The sequence below is a fragment of the Sarcophilus harrisii genome, chromosome 2, assembly GCF_902635505.1.
Source record: "Sarcophilus harrisii chromosome 2, mSarHar1.11, whole genome shotgun sequence".
Taxonomy (NCBI): Eukaryota; Metazoa; Chordata; class Mammalia; order Dasyuromorphia; family Dasyuridae; genus Sarcophilus; species Sarcophilus harrisii.
Genome location: NC_045427.1, coordinates 31609898 through 31625698, shown reverse-complemented (window position 1 = coordinate 31625698; position 15801 = coordinate 31609898). Strand labels below are relative to the sequence as shown.

Below are 15801 nucleotides of genomic sequence, written 5' to 3'. Positions count from 1 at the left end.
AGCCATAAAGCTACCTACATGTTCCCAACTTAACACAGTTAATACCAACGAGGGCCTTCTCTCTGCTATACCGATTTAAATGTTCCACTGACCTTTTCCTTCCTTATCCTTTCCTTTTTTTGGTCGCATTACCACTTCCACTTTTACCTTTCCCTACCCAAATCTGAGAACAATTCTAGAGACCTGTACTCCAAGTAAATAAATAAATTAGAACAGGAGCTGAATAAAAAAAAATTTCTCTATAGCACTATAACAATGCATTAATTAATAAAAGCACTATATCATATAGCACTATATTAATCTCTCCGCCTTCCATAAGTTGTAGATAAAAAGGACAACTCTGATTCCTTTCCCTAAAAGTCAGAGGGAACCAGATGTTATACTGGGCAAAGAGACATTTGGGTAATAATAGTTCGGGGCCGAGCCCCAGAGGATGAGGAGCACACAGGAAGGCAGGCGAAGCTGGAAGGCAGGTCTCCAGCGTACAGAGGTTGTGGGCACAGAGAACTTGTGCCAAGAGTCAAGAATACATACAAACACAAAGGCAAGCTTCCTGCTCTCAGGAAACTCTTCTCATAACACATAAAAAAGGGGAGAGAGGGTTTGTGGTCCATCCCTCCTCCATGATCCAGGGGATTCCCTGATTTGTAGATGAGCTGGAGAAGACTGGGGCAGAATCACCAGCCTCGGCCTCCTCCGGAGTCGATGCAAGTCCAGCAAAGGGACAAAGGGAGGGCCCAGGATGCAGGGGGTGACCAGAGCCTTCCTAAATGGGAGGTCATTCCCAGGAGGGCTAGGAGGAGATAGATTAGAAAACAATTGTTCTTTCCACACATTCTAAGCCCTCACAACCTAAACCAGGAACCACAGAGATGTGAATCAGGCAAAGCAGAGGGATCTGGGCTTGAGGGGGAGTCAAGAAGCTCCATTTGAAACCCAATGGGCTTTTAAAATCTGCCTTTCCAGGGCTGTATTTCAAGAAGTCAAAACGGAAAACCACTCAAGACAAAAACAAATCTTTTCAGCTTTAAGATGGGAAAAAAGGAAGGAAAGAAAGAGGTGGAGAAACTTCTGTTTGGATTGACAGATTAGGTCTCTAAAGGGCAGTGGCTATTACTCTCAGATATGGTAAAACCTTAGTAAGAGTGTTAATTGTGTGCCAGGCAGAATCCCCATTTTATGGGAGAGGAAACCAAAGTAAAGAGGGTTCACTCAGGCCAGATCTAAACTGAGAAGGGCTGGCCGATCCCTGCCTGGCACACTGGGCACGCAGCATTCCCCACCATCTGGAGGCCAGAGGACTCCAGGAGTGCGGTCCGGCTGGCTGTGTCCAAAGTAAAGCAAACACAAAGGCACCCCTGGGCTCTTGCGTGCTCCGGTATGCTGTGCAGAGATGTGCCAGGAGGACTGCAGGAGAACCAACCCCAAGACCAGCAGCTGAAGAAAGAGACTGAGATTGCGACCCTGCAAATGCGCTGCCATGGTGGGGAGGCAAAGCTCTCCTGGAGGGGGCCAGGAGCTGACCCATCAGACCAGCCCTGGGCTTTGAGAGAGCTTGATGAGGCCAGGAGAGGGCCCTGCCAGTACAGCATGGAGGCTCAGTGCGACTGGAGATGTCTGGTAGAGACTGCCGGCTCAGCCAGGCTGATCAGTGAGAAAGGCTGAGCGCCCATTAAAAGCTGACAGACCCCCCCAAACCAGCCTTCCTATTTCTCCCACACGGGCCCACCCAATCAAAGGAGCTGGGAGGACAAGGGTGCTCCTCCCCAGAGACAGGAGACAAGGACCTTCGGGAGAGGGGGCAGGCACGGGACCATCCTCTTGAACCCCCCAGCCCAGAGGCTCTTGGAACCTGCACCCCAGTCGCTGTGTTTGGCTGGGTGAGTGAAGGGGAGGATCTCCAAAACTTCAGCATCGCTGCCTGGGCCAGATTAAGCTTCACATTTTAAATTAAATGGGGAGGGGGTGGGAAGTAGTACCACAGGTGGGAAGCACCCTGGAAAGTAGGAGCCCCAGTGCCTACTGTGGGAAAATGGGAATTTCAAGAATAAAACGAGTTGATGCTGAGCCCGGAAATGTACCCCCCAAGGTGAGGCAGGGCTGGGCTTGGAACTTAAGAGGTCAGAGGTCCTGAGGCACTGATGTGCTCCAGGAAAAGCTGCTGTTCAGTTGCCTCCATACTGACAAGAGACAGGGTCCCAAACCACACCCCCCTGTACCAACCATACAAAAGATGGTGACGTACAAGCGGATGAGAAAATTCCTATGAGGACAATGCCAGGGGGCATCCAGCCCCCTCTCTCCCCAAGCTCAGGTTTGCTGGGTCACATACAAATGTCCTTAGGGGCAGCCTAGGACTCAGCACCTCAAGGGCAAGTGTCCTGGGAGCAGACAGATGATTCCCACAGGCTGAAGACTAACAAGACTCTCCTAGAGCCTTGTATTAGGGGGATGAAGAAGGCAACAAGGAAGCCATGGATAGAGAGAAGAAAGTTTTGTTCTCATGAAAATACAACACAGATCAGGGCCCGGCTACTTTCTTCTGTATTATCACCCCAACCTGTCTAAATTTCAGTTAAAACCAAACAGTCCCATTTGATCAGTGTTTCCAAAAGTTGTCTCAGGAGATGTCCATTTATCTGAACTCACCAGCTCCTACCAAACACTCTGTGTACTAGGCCCTGGCACGCACGCTAAAATTACATGTCCCTGCCCTCTTAGAGCTTGGCATCCAACACTTCTTCCAATCAGTTTCCTCCAGACCGGTTCGGAGCTGGGCCTGGGCCCTCATTGGCTCCAGAGCCAGTCTGGCACCTCCCCCGAGATCCAAGCCTCCCAGAGCAGCCTGGGCCTGGGATCTGCTCCATTTGTTATCGGAGGAGGCAGCTGGGAACCAAACCCTCCGGGTGCTATGGCCAATTCCCCACACTGTGGGGAAAGTGCACTGGCCTGCCTTGGCTGTGACCTTCGCAAGTCACTTCATCTCTGACTCCATTTCCTCACTATAAAAGGGTACAATAGAGGGACCCACCTCCCAGGGTCATTGAGAAGATCAGATGAGACAACATCAGCAAAAAAAAAAAAAAAAACTCTTAACCCGGGCCTGGCCCAGAGGCAGGTACCATATAACACTTCCTTCCCTTGCCTTCCCTTCCTCTCTTATCAAGATATTCAAAAGCAATCAAGCTTAGTGACTCACTCCAAAGCAGGTCTCAGAACTCGGACTTTTAATGCTTCCAATATTCGATTTAATTCCACAAATGGTTCTTTTTGACTCGGGTCTATAGACAGTCCAGATTCCTGAAAAGCAGAAAAGTTCCTGTTACCTTTAATCAGAGCTATAAAATGGCATTAAAAGTAATCTAGCATTAGAAATCTGGGAGAATTTTTTTAAAATTCAGTTGAAAAAGCATGCATTCCTCTACAAATTAAGGAGCATAAACACAAGTTCTAAATTCCTGAAGGGACAATCCTAAGTTTGGCTTAAGCTATGATCAAAATGTGACATTGCATTTTCAGATGAGAGGTTCAGTTTGCAGCTTCATTCTATCTAAGTTACTTAGTCTATACTTTTCGCATCTAGAAAATAAGAGTATGCCCTAGCTTTTAAAATATTTTAAGCTCCCTAAATCAGTGGTTCTTAAACTGTGGTCTGGGGATTCCTCTCAAATACCATTTCAGGAGGGGCCCATAAGATCAAAACTATTTTTGTAATACTAACACATGCTCATTTAAAATATAACATACTAACAGCAAGTCTTTTTGCCTAAAAACTGGAAATTGAGGAGATGTCCATTAATTGAGGAAAGGCTAAACAAGTTGTTACATGATTATAATGGAATATTATTGTGATATAAGAAATGAACAGCAAGATGGTTTCCAAAAATCCTAGGAAGATTTATATGAGCTTATGCAAAGCAAAGTGAGCAAAATCAAGAGAAGACTAAACACAGTAATAGCAATATCATAGGGATGATGAACAGTGAAAGACTTAGCTCCTCTGATCAAGACAATGACCCATAAAGGCAATAATTCCAAAGGATCCATAATGAAAAAGACTATCCACCTTCAGAGAGAGAAATGAAGAATGCTAACTGCAGATTGAGGCATACTTTTAAAAAACTCTTTATTGTTATTGTTTTATTTTGTCTTTTGTTTTGCTACGTGACTGATATGCATGACTTCACATGTATAATCAATATCAAGTTGCTTGCCTTTTCAAAGAGGCAGAAGGGAAAGAAGGATGAGAATTTGGAAATCAAAATTGTACAAAATGATTATTTGAAAAATTTACATTTAATTGGGATGTATTTAATTAAATAAAAATAATTTTTTAAAATTAAAAAAAAGTAATCTCCAGAAATGACCAGCCCAAGTTCTAATTAATTAGAAATAATTAAGATAAAATTAAGATATAGATACAAAGAAAGATAAATGGATAGATGGATGGTCACCAGAGATCTGAACCCTGCTTTGGAATGATTAAGCACTGAGTGTGTATTCTTTTCTCACCACATGCCCATCTATTTCCCAGTTACCTGACAGAGCTCCTCAGCTACATCCAGCATTCCTTGTCGGAAAAAGTGTTCCACCATCACCTCATTGAGGATCCGCTGGCTGTCTGCCTGCCAACAGCCATCAATTCCCACACTACTGATGTCGGAATCAAAATTCTGAAAGGAAAAATGAACATTCAATTGGCCGGGGAACATCACCTTATAGTAGAAGTCACTTGCAATATGCTTGCTGCTCAGATGTTTTTATTTGCTACCCATCCATCTAAAAGGTCCCTCCAAAAGTCCAGAATGCTGCATTAGGACATCATCCATCCATTGTTTCCTTCCTGAAACCAGTTTCCTTGTCCAGGACATCTCAACTTACCCAAGAGATTTAAAATCCTGGCTAATCACAAATCAACCCTTTGCTGGAAGACAAAGTCAAGTTAGTAAAGAATTTTTAAAAGCAGATTATGTGAAAACAAGAAAGTCAAGTGACGACAAATGATTACAAAAGGCCATTTTCTACATCAGAGTGATAAAGAAGCCTATTCCAAAACTCCCAAAGGTTCATTCTTTAAATGTGGTTAAAAAAAAAAAATCACAAAGAAATAAGTGCCCTGAATATAACTGCCAAGTCAATAGTCTAAGACAACAATGGCAACACAACAAAAGATGTAACTGTGAAAGTCATAAGCAGAAACATGAAAATACACAAATTGTTTCATTCTGTTGATTCATCTTCTCTGGACAGACATCCATGTCTCTTAAAGGTTCAGTATTAATTTACTTTATGAAAATGAGTTGACACAAAGCACCCAGCGACTAATGGGAGAAAGCAGTTATTGTCAGCCAGGCCTGGAGGGGGCTGGCAGTGCTGGGCCAAAGGAGCTCCATTCCAGCTTATCAGATTCTGCATAGTAGTTCAATACTTTCAAGCACATTATCCCATCTTTCTGTTTTCTATGACAGCCTAGTCACCCCCAACCTCCCACAATGGATTCGTTCCCCACAACTCCTCAAGTGCTGGGAATAGAAAAAGATGGTATCACAATCCAACCCCCTCTTCCCCCAAATCCTCTCCCCCCACCGGCCTCCAGACAAAGAACCATTCACATGAAAGGGGAGGGGGTGTGTAGAAAGGGAACAATGGCATGTATTACAAATGGACACAGTGGTTTGTAACACAAATGGGCAAAGAGGTTTAGAACACCCACCAAAAAAAAAAAAAAAAAAAAAAAAAAAAAATGAGCAAGAAGCACAGACCAAGGCTTAGATGACCAAAGAGACTCTTTAGCTTCATCCAAACCAAACCAAATGTTCCCACTTAAATAGTATAAGTAAAAAAATTTCTCTCTTCCTTTGATGAGTTTAAAAACCCTTTCTTCCATGAGAATGAAATGAAATAAACTTTAGTGATAATAGCTGACAAAAGTCATGAGTCAATCAGCTCGACAAAACATATTAAGCCAGATTTTATAGCTTTCTACCAATTCAAGTGAATTCAACAAGTATTTACTAGGCATCTACCATGTGAACAGGGGAGGACTACTGGCCAAGAAAAGAAAAACCCTTTAATTATCAGATTATGTATACATGTAAAAATGGGAAAACCCTTGATCCTTCAGATGATATTTAAATTACTGAATTTTCCCCCTGCTTTGGCAGCTAGTCATTTAAACTATAATTAAATATGGATGCAAAGGAAAACAGATGAGCCTTTGAGGTTCTATCACTGTGATTTTATGTCCACTCTATTGAGAATTACCATTTGTGTATAGCTCAATCTCTACTTAACCAGAAAAAGAAGTAAAAATGAAGATTCTACAAAGTATCTGGATAGAGTTGCTCATGTGCTTAAAGAGTATCAATCTGGTAGTTGGGGAGAAACAAAGTTGTAGTGAAAATGATCTGGAAGCATCACCACAGTCCATGTGTGAGCTGCTAATCATTTAAATTAGACTGATGATAAACATAAAGGATGCCATGGGACACAGGAAAACTGGCCACAGAAACCAGATCTTAGGAAGGCAAAGATGCTCACAGACATTCACCTGAGGAAGTGCAAACCGCTTTCATCTTTGACTCTCAATGATGCCTCAAAAATACAATTCTGGTGATAGAGGTCAAGTACATATGTCCCAGACGGTTTCCAACCAGCCTCTCCACAGAACTATAGCACCTTACATTTGCATCACATTTTGTAGTACACAAAGATTCTCACTAACATTTGATTTTAGAGGTTATTTCCATTTTTCTTGATATAGAAATGAAGAATAAAAGAGTTAAATTTGCCAATGCAATCAGATGGAGGTGGAAGTACAACACAAAATCCCAAATGAGGGTCACTGAAATTGTAAAGAGGCAGAGCCAGACTCAGATAAATTACTTCAAAAACACAACTTCACAAAGGACAGGATGCTTTTAATGGCCTGTAATCTCTTATACTCAAGGCCCAGAGAACAACTTGAAGGGCCTCCAAAGAGAAGGGTGCCCAGCAGAAATCCCCAGCCCTAGCCCCATCTACTCAATAGTCAGAGGTTCAGTTCTGAGGAAGACATTGTAGGAATAAGGGGACATAAGCAAAGTAAACAAAGGAAGGAGGTGATGGAAACTAAAGTGGTTTGGAAAAGGCTTCTGGATGATCTAGGAGGAGTGAAGCAATCAGTCAACAAAAGATCAACCCACAAGCGTCTATGGACCGTCTGACCAAAGATCCAAGAGGAGAGGCCATGCTTCCCCTTCCCAAGGTGATCAGGAGGAAAGGCAGCAGAGGGAGAGATCTGAAGGAAACATCACAAGCTCTCTTCCAGATGAGCCACGGCATTTTATGGGGCTAAACTGCAGACAGGGAAGGTTCAGACCCTGCTTTTTTTATATCTCATCACGCCAACAAAAGTTCATGCAGGCAAAGCTACGGTTCTTCCAGCAGCAATGTACATCTGTGAGAGCTGGGCTCTAAGAAAAACTGAGTAACACAGAATCAAAGTTTCAAATTATGGTGCTAGAGAAGACTTCTGAAAGTCCCCTGGATAGCAAGGAGCCTAAAGAAATTAATTCACATTAACTCTGGAAGATCAAATGTTAAAGTTGAAGGTTAAATACTTTGGTCAATAATGAGAAGGCAGGATTCACTGGAAAAGACCCTGATGTTGGGAAAGATTGAAGACAAAAGGAAAAGAGGATGGCAGAAGATGAGATGGAGAGATCAGTATCATGGAAATAGTGAACATGAACTTGGACGAACTTTGAAAGATAAAAGAGAACAGAAGGGTCTGGTGTGCCATATGGTCCATAGAGTCACGAAAGAGTCTGACACAACTGAACAAAGGAGACTTTGATATTCCTTTCTTAGACTTGGCCAAACCTAACACTAAGATAAATAAAAAGAAAAATATAGAATTTTAAAAATGCATGATGAAAAGATTCTTATGTAAAACAACCCACATATAGGTACTATGTCTCAGTCATATCAAATATATTTCTGTCCAACAAACTTTGCCAAAGGGCTCAGATATAAATCAACTGTTTTTAAAAATATCAATGCATCTTCATGTAAACATCCTGAAATACAAGAGAATACTTTAGAAAACAAAAAGAAAATCATTAACCAATTTATGGCTAGTAAGGATATCAAAAATAAAAAGGGAATACATTCCAGAAACTGAGGAAAACCTATATGTGAAAGAGGGCTAGAATATCGTATAAGAAGAAGAATGTGCATTTATTTGAAGAATCAATAAAATACTGAAAAAAAAAACAAACAAACACCTGTACAGGGTAAGTCTGATTGTGGAGTCAGATTTATTACTAAATTAATGAATTTATAAATGAAACAAAGGAAAACTTGAATAACTAGAGAAGCAGTCCATGAACATAATAACTGAATATACCAGAAATGTCCAAGTTCATTATGTTAATACAACTCAAATTCCAATAGGTTCAAATGTATAGGAAGGGCCAAAAATACATGAAAAAAAAAAAAAGTTAATGCAAAGCGTGCCTTAGCAGACTTTAACAAATTTTTATTAGTATCTTTCTTTTAAAATCAGCTACATTATAGAAGAAACTAGGCATTGACTCACACCAAACACCCTATATACCAAGATAAGGTCAATATGGGTTCATGGTTTAGACATAAAGAGTGATATTATAAACAAAGTAGAAAAATAAAGGATAGTCTATCTCTCAGATCTGTGGAGAAGGAAAGAATTTGTGGCCAAAGAAGAACTAGAATGCATTATGAATACAAAATGGATAATTTTGATATTAAGTTTAAAAGTTTTTGCACAAACTGTAATGTTTGGGCTAGCTTTCTGGAGGTCCTTTGGATGCCCTAGTCTCAGCCGGATAGACACCACAAGAATAGAGACTAGAGTCTTTATTCTGGTCCAGTCTTGATCTTAGTGGAGGAGTGCAGGAGGCAAGAGAGCCACCACGAGAATGGTCACAAATGGAATGTCTTATTTCCAGTCTTCTCAGCCCTTAAATACCAGTATGATTACATCATTATAGCACATTAAATATGTGTGAAAGAGAACCATTATCTCATCAATCATACTGAGTAAATACCTTGTTATAAGTATTTTTCCAGATATACTTTTCCAGAGTTTCTGCCCTCTACAACAAACAAAACCAACCTAGACAGGATTAGAAGGAAAAAGAGAAAACTGGGGAAAAAATATATCTGAAGGTTCTGATAAAGGACTCATTTATAAAACAGGGAATTGACTCAAAAAAAGTCATTTTAGCATTCTCCAAATGATAAATGGTCAAACGATATGAACACACAATTTTCAGATGAAGAAATTACAGCAATCATTTCTAGCCATATGAAAAAATGCTCTAAAAATCACTACTGATCAAAGAAATGCAAGTTAAGACAACTCTGAGGTACCACCAATACCTCTCAGATTGGCTAAGATGACAGGAAAAGATAATGATAAATGTTGGAGGGGATGTGGAAGAACTGGGACACTAATGCATTATTGGTGGAGTTGTCGAACTGATCCAACCCTTCTGGAGGGCATTTCCTGGAGAGCAATATGGAACTATGCCCAAAGGACTAACAAACGGTGCATTCCCTTTGATCTAGCAGTGTCTCTCCTGGATCTGTATCCCAAAGAGATCATAAAAAAGAGGGAAAAAAAAACCCATGTGCAAAAATGTTTATGGCAGCCCTTTTTGTAATGGCAAGAAACTAGAAATTGAGTGGATGCCCATCAGTTGGAGAATGGTTGAATAACTTATGGTATATGAATGCTATGGAACAGTACTGTTCTGTAAGACCAACAGGAAGATTTCAAAGAGGACTGGAGAGACTGACATGAACTGACACTAAATGAAATTAGCAGAACAAAGAGAACATTGTATATGGGAACAAGATTATGCGATGATCAATTCTGATGGACACAGCTCTCTTCAACAATGAAATGATTCAGACCAATTCCATGATCTTGTGATGGGGAGAGCCATCTGCACACCTAGAGAAAGGACTAAAGGGGACTGAGTGTCAATTACAACAATTTTTTTGCTTTTTTATTGTTTCTTGCTTTTTGTTTTATTTTCTTTTTGAGCTGATTTTTCTTGTGTAATTGTAGAAATATGTATAGAGGAATTGCACATGTTTAACATATGTTGGATTACTTGCCATTTATTAAGGGGGGGGGTGAGGAAAAGGAAGGGGGAAATTTTTGAAACACAAGGTTTTGCAGGAGTGAATGTTGAAAACTGTGCATATATTTTGAAAATAAAAAGTTTTGATAAAATGCTAAAATCACCTACATTTCTTGATGTTATCTCTCCCCAACCCCTTTTTCCAGACAGAAAACAAAGAATAGTCTGAGCAAAATTGAGAACAGTCATTATCAGAACTATCTAGTAATCAACAACAACAACTATATATACACTTATATATATGTATAAAAAAGAATCTATAAAACCTAACAGAGATCCCCAAAGTAAAACCTAATATATGATATTATATATTAACAATCATGTTTATAATATTATATAAAATATATTACCGGCTGGATTCTTGGAGACGATAGTCTCATTCAGCCCTGGAACAAAACCATGGATCCCAGTAAATCTCTCCCTTTCAAATAAAATATTAAAAACTCTCTAAAAAAATAAATAAAATATATTATCTTACATAACATTTTAATTACTTACACTATATAATACACAGATGCAAACAGTAGAGAAGGCTGCCAATATTTAATAAAAAAACTATTAAGAGAACAATGACAATGACAAAAAATTTTATTTTCTGCCTCAATACTTCATATCATGTACTATAATACATTTGAGGATTTTAAAAATAATATAAAAAGTTTAAGTAAAAAAGTCTTCATTGTTTGGTAGATCAAAATTTTATTTCCATTTTACCAGTAACGTTCTAGTGGCACTGCCAACCAGAAGCCAGCCCAGCTAACTAATTAATAATTTTGTTCACAGCAACGCACAAAACCATCTCCAAAAACATGGAGAGATTGTAGATTGTCATCACATAAAATAACACCCCCAAATATGAAGTCACTGAACTATAAAATCCCAAAATAACAAATGGAGGGATAGCGGAGGATGGGGTAATAGGCCACCCCACCCCCATTCCCGCTTTGCACATTTTCTTTCTCTTTCTCTCTCTCTCTCTTTGATTACCATGTCACCCTCTTGTGCTCCAGATATTTCTATATATGATTTCTTTTTGGTATATTAGTGGAAGACTTGACATTTTCTCCATTCAAATCTGCCTCATTTGTTTTAACATCCAAACTCTGTAAGACCTGTCTGAACTCTTCAGCTGTCATCATAATTTGACAAACATACCATACACACACATCTAATCTTCTAGGCTTAGACATTCCCTCCAACAACACAGACTGAAACCATCTGCCCATCCCATAGTACTCCTGGACCATGTCCTTCCATGAGTCTACCACAGGGGGACTGTCCTTGTGCCTTGGACAGTTTTTTCCCCTCAAAATTATGAAGATACTAGGAGAGCCATGGGATGCCCACTTATTTGTTCCTTCACTTATTTAGCCCACCAACATTGCCCATCATTTATCTCCTTGATGATACCTGCTACTCTGCTCTTCATCATTCTTTAAGAGAACAAATTAAGTTTGTTATGTATTTTACTCACCTCCTACCTGTCAGGAGCCTCTGATCAAAGCCTGGATAAAAATGCTCAAACTTCTAGTCAAATACCACCTCAGAGAGAGTTACTTTATGATTTAAGGCAATTTCCACACCCTCCCCTAAGTTTTAACTTGTTCTACCAAAAGGATGGGGTTGGACTATATAATTTTATGGTCCCTCTTTCAATTCTAGAGCTATGATGCTATGATACCAAGTGTAAGGATCCTTTAAATGGGTGGCCACAATGCAACAAGAGATTTGAGTGGCCTTGAAGTAATCTCTATGGGTACAGGACTGCCCCTTGGGTGGGATCCTGTCCATATCGAGATAGCTTCTTAACGGGAGAAAGCTCTCTCTCTGATTGGCTATTTGTGTGACCTCACAGACCCGCTATAAGCCCACTGGGGCAGCAAGTCCCTCTCTTTATTAGCCGAGCGGATGGACAGCCAAGAGAGTTAAGGAAGTTGATAATGAACATGTGGGTCTTCAGACCATGTGTTCACTAGGGAGTTAACAAGTCAGGACATTATGTGAGTAGGTATAACAAAAGCTTTAAGTTTGCACTTAACTGGCTGTTCTTGAGTGCACTATTGGTTATGAAACTGCAATTCAAGAAATCGTGGCCAGAGAATTCTGAAGGCCTCAGAGGAGGCTAGTTGGTAGAATTAGTTGACACTGCAAAGATCAGTGGCCAGAGGTACTCTGAGGGCCTAGGAATCAAGAGAGACTAGTAAGGCTAACTACTATGAGAGCAAGTTACAACCAAGGGCTGAAGCAATAATTAATTATAGTTGTTTAGGTTTTTTTTTTTTTCCACAACTGCATAAAGTATATTTATTTACATATGAGATTTACTTGAAAGTTACCAATGACCAAAGCATTCCATCATAAATTGATTATTTATTAGAAGGCAACATATTATCTGAAGTCTAAATTGAATGCATAAATCATTAGACAAATATTTGGTCAAAAATTGTGCTTTAAAAGTACTGTATTTTTAAAAATCCTCATATCATCATAAGGGTGGCCACCTGGTGATTTATAATTTGTTTTTATTTTATGGCTCACTGTGGTGTGGCGCTTTTTTAGAAGACACAGTAATATAGATAAAATACAGCACAGAGGACACTAAGAACTACATTCATTTCATACACACCAAAATATTTATAGCTGCACTTTCAAAATGTCAAAGATCTGGAAATAATCTATTGTAATGGTCAACTGATGGGCTTAAGATGACAAGCTTATAGATCAATACTCTGGGCAAGTCTTTTCACTTCCCTTGGCCCCAGAGGGGTAAAACCCAAAGTTCCTTCCAGCTCTTAACCTATGATCCTATAATCTGCTGAAATATATGAAGAATTAAAGAAGTCCACAATAATCAATTCAACATACAGCTTGATTCTCAGGGATTTCAATGAGAAGGGAGACATAGAGAGAGGAGGATAGTGAAAAACATTGGAAATTGTGGCTTAGTTTGAAGAAATGAAAGGGCTTTGCATAGCTCTTCATTCAGATCCTCTCACCTGTGCATCTGAACAGTGACTTTCAGAGTCTGAACATGAAGACTAACAAATGACCTCAAAACGCTAAGACTCCTACAAAACTGCCAGCCATTTCTCCATCAGTGCTCTGTAGGCTTAGCCAGACCTGGCTAGAACAAAGGCCAGAACAGATAGCAGAAAATGCTGGGATCATGAGAATGATTCTGTTTCTTTTAGAGACCAGAACCCCTGGGCACCGACAACCTTGGGACCTCGCATCCCTTCCCCAAGTCTCCGTCCCATCCCTTGCCAGACAAGGAAGGAGCTGCAGGGTCGTTTTTGCACAACCAGACTTCCTAGTTCTAAGGGAAGTCTCCAGGAAGTAATGACAGTCATGAGAAAAATAATAACAGCTACTCTTTGCAAACAAATCCTAGAACACTACATAAAGTGCTTCACATACACACATATATACGTTATCTCTTCTGATTCTGACAACACAGGCATTATTATAATCCTGATTTCACAACAAGGAAATCTGAAGGCTGAGGAAGGATGACTTGCCAGCAAATGGCCTAGCCAAAATTCAAACTCAGGTCTTCCTCATCCCAAGTCCAATATCTCATTTTAAGAAGATCTCAAAGTGGAGAAGATTCTAAATGAACAGATGGGAAAAGAAGAAATCATAGGTGGCACTTAAAAAAAGGGGGGGGAGGGGAGAATGGCAAATAGGGACCCGCACATGCCTTTTTGATTTCAAAATTTCAGACTCATATAGATGAAAGGGTGGAAGCAGAGGAAATAAATCCACTGAAGAGACTTCAGGATTTGAGAAGACTCCTATACTTTTACCACTGGGTATGGTGCTCTGTGCCTAAATCAAGGGTTCAAAATATATCCATTTATACTCTACAAGGTAAAACTACCATGTAACTTCATCTCCATCTTGAGAGTTTGTTCTACTCCTTCACCCTGACTTTTTCAAGTCAAGTTTGACTATTTGCCATAGTCAAATAAAATTTGTTTCTAACTCTAAATTTAAATTAAATTCATGATCAAAAAAGCAGAAACAATCTCAAATGGTTTCTTCACTCTGGTGTCTTTACTTCCACACATGCCCCTTGAGGAATCTATTATTGCTTCCTCTAGATGCCCCTTTCTCCTCTATAAAACTAATTTCATCTCTAGCAATGATATGGGTTCCCAATTTTCTACTATTGTATTCATTCCCTCTTTCCCTTTCCTATGACTCTCTCTTTCCTCTCTCCAAAAATTTATAAATCTTCCTAATCTGAGTACCAACTGGATTTCACCACTTGGCCCTTCATATTACAATTCTCCATCTTCTTTTCCCTCCCTAAACAAACTCTGTGCTAGCTGCCCTTCAAGAACCATTACTGCTGATAATAGGCCCATGATAGCTATCTGACTCTTAAAATTCCCTAACAAACCTTCTAGATCCAAGTAAATGTCCCTAACATAATGAATCAGGGAACATTCTCATTCTCTACTTAGTTTCTTGCTTTTTTCTCCCAACAAGTGACAGGTGAATGAATGAAATGCTATGAAAGCTCAAAATAGTGAGTATAATTTGGCTATTTCTAACAACTCCGCTAACACATGAGTGTTTTGACTGGTTGAGTCCAAAGTAAGACAACACCCAAGTAACTGGATTCAGAACTATAGGGATAACAGAGTAGTCAACATACCCAAGTCTATTTTGCCTTGAACATCATATAATATGAAATTACCCACATGCACTCTGTGCCCCAGTTAAAATAAAGTCTCATAATAAACAAAACACAGATTATTTTAAAAACTCAAATTGATTATAATCAGATTTGCTCCAAAACAATCAACATCTTAAAGCACTGACTCATAGCCACACTGTGCTTTATGGCCCTTTTATAGTAATTGAAGATCATGAAATGTCTTGGTGAACAGTATAAAAATCATTGGCTTCTTATTTTGGGGCAAAATTGCCTAAAGGATTTCTAACTAGGCCTTCAGGACTTTGCCTACCATTAATAAGTGAAGGAATTCAGTGAAAAGGATCCAATTCTTTCATTTTTGGGGAAAAAGATCAGGAGTCTTTTACTAAACATGGAGAAGTGCCTTTTAGAACTTAATGCCAGATAGCCTTTTAAACTAAAAATCATATCTGGCAGGACACACTAGCAAAAAAATTCCCTTTAATTATCCCTTGTTTTGTTACTATAATTGGTTCCATTATTTCTGCTACTGATGCTACGAAAAGCTAATGGGTCAGCTTATTCACCACCTGTTCTGAATGGCTTCATGGGATAACTTCTACAGCTCTGAACTGTAATCCAAAATTCAGTAAATAAGAAAGTTGAGTTCAGTGTTCAACTGAAAGGACAAACTGGGAAAAAACTGAGCTTTTAAAAACACAAAACAAAACCAGAAACCCACTCAAATGGTCTTCAAAACTCTTTATTAGCTGAAGTCACTTGAGTCTTCAATCAATTTCTCTGTTATTGTTATAAACCCCAGTAAAATACTACAGAAAACACCTTCTCAAAGGTAAATAAGCTGATTAGAGATTGTCACACTTAAGAGATGGTACACACTATGATTAAGCTCTTTCACAAGCAGTAAAATGACATGGTTTTACTCTGAAGACATTGCCAAGGATGTGACCTGGCTCTTTCCAG

General features: G+C 39.6%; 1 protein-coding gene across 2 annotated transcripts in view; it reads right to left on the bottom strand.

Moving 5' to 3' along the window:
• Positions 1–15801, bottom strand: part of RMND5A (required for meiotic nuclear division 5 homolog A) — a 60667-nt gene that overhangs the window by 14658 nt on the left and 30208 nt on the right. For both annotated transcript variants that reach the window (XM_031949804.1, XM_031949805.1), the window contains exons 3-4: positions 4539–4673; positions 3200–3300 (exon numbers count right to left, since the gene is read on the bottom strand). In XM_031949804.1, the coding sequence (XP_031805664.1) occupies positions 3200–3300; positions 4539–4673 (236 nt within the window). The remainder of the gene's footprint in view (positions 1–3199; positions 3301–4538; positions 4674–15801) is intronic.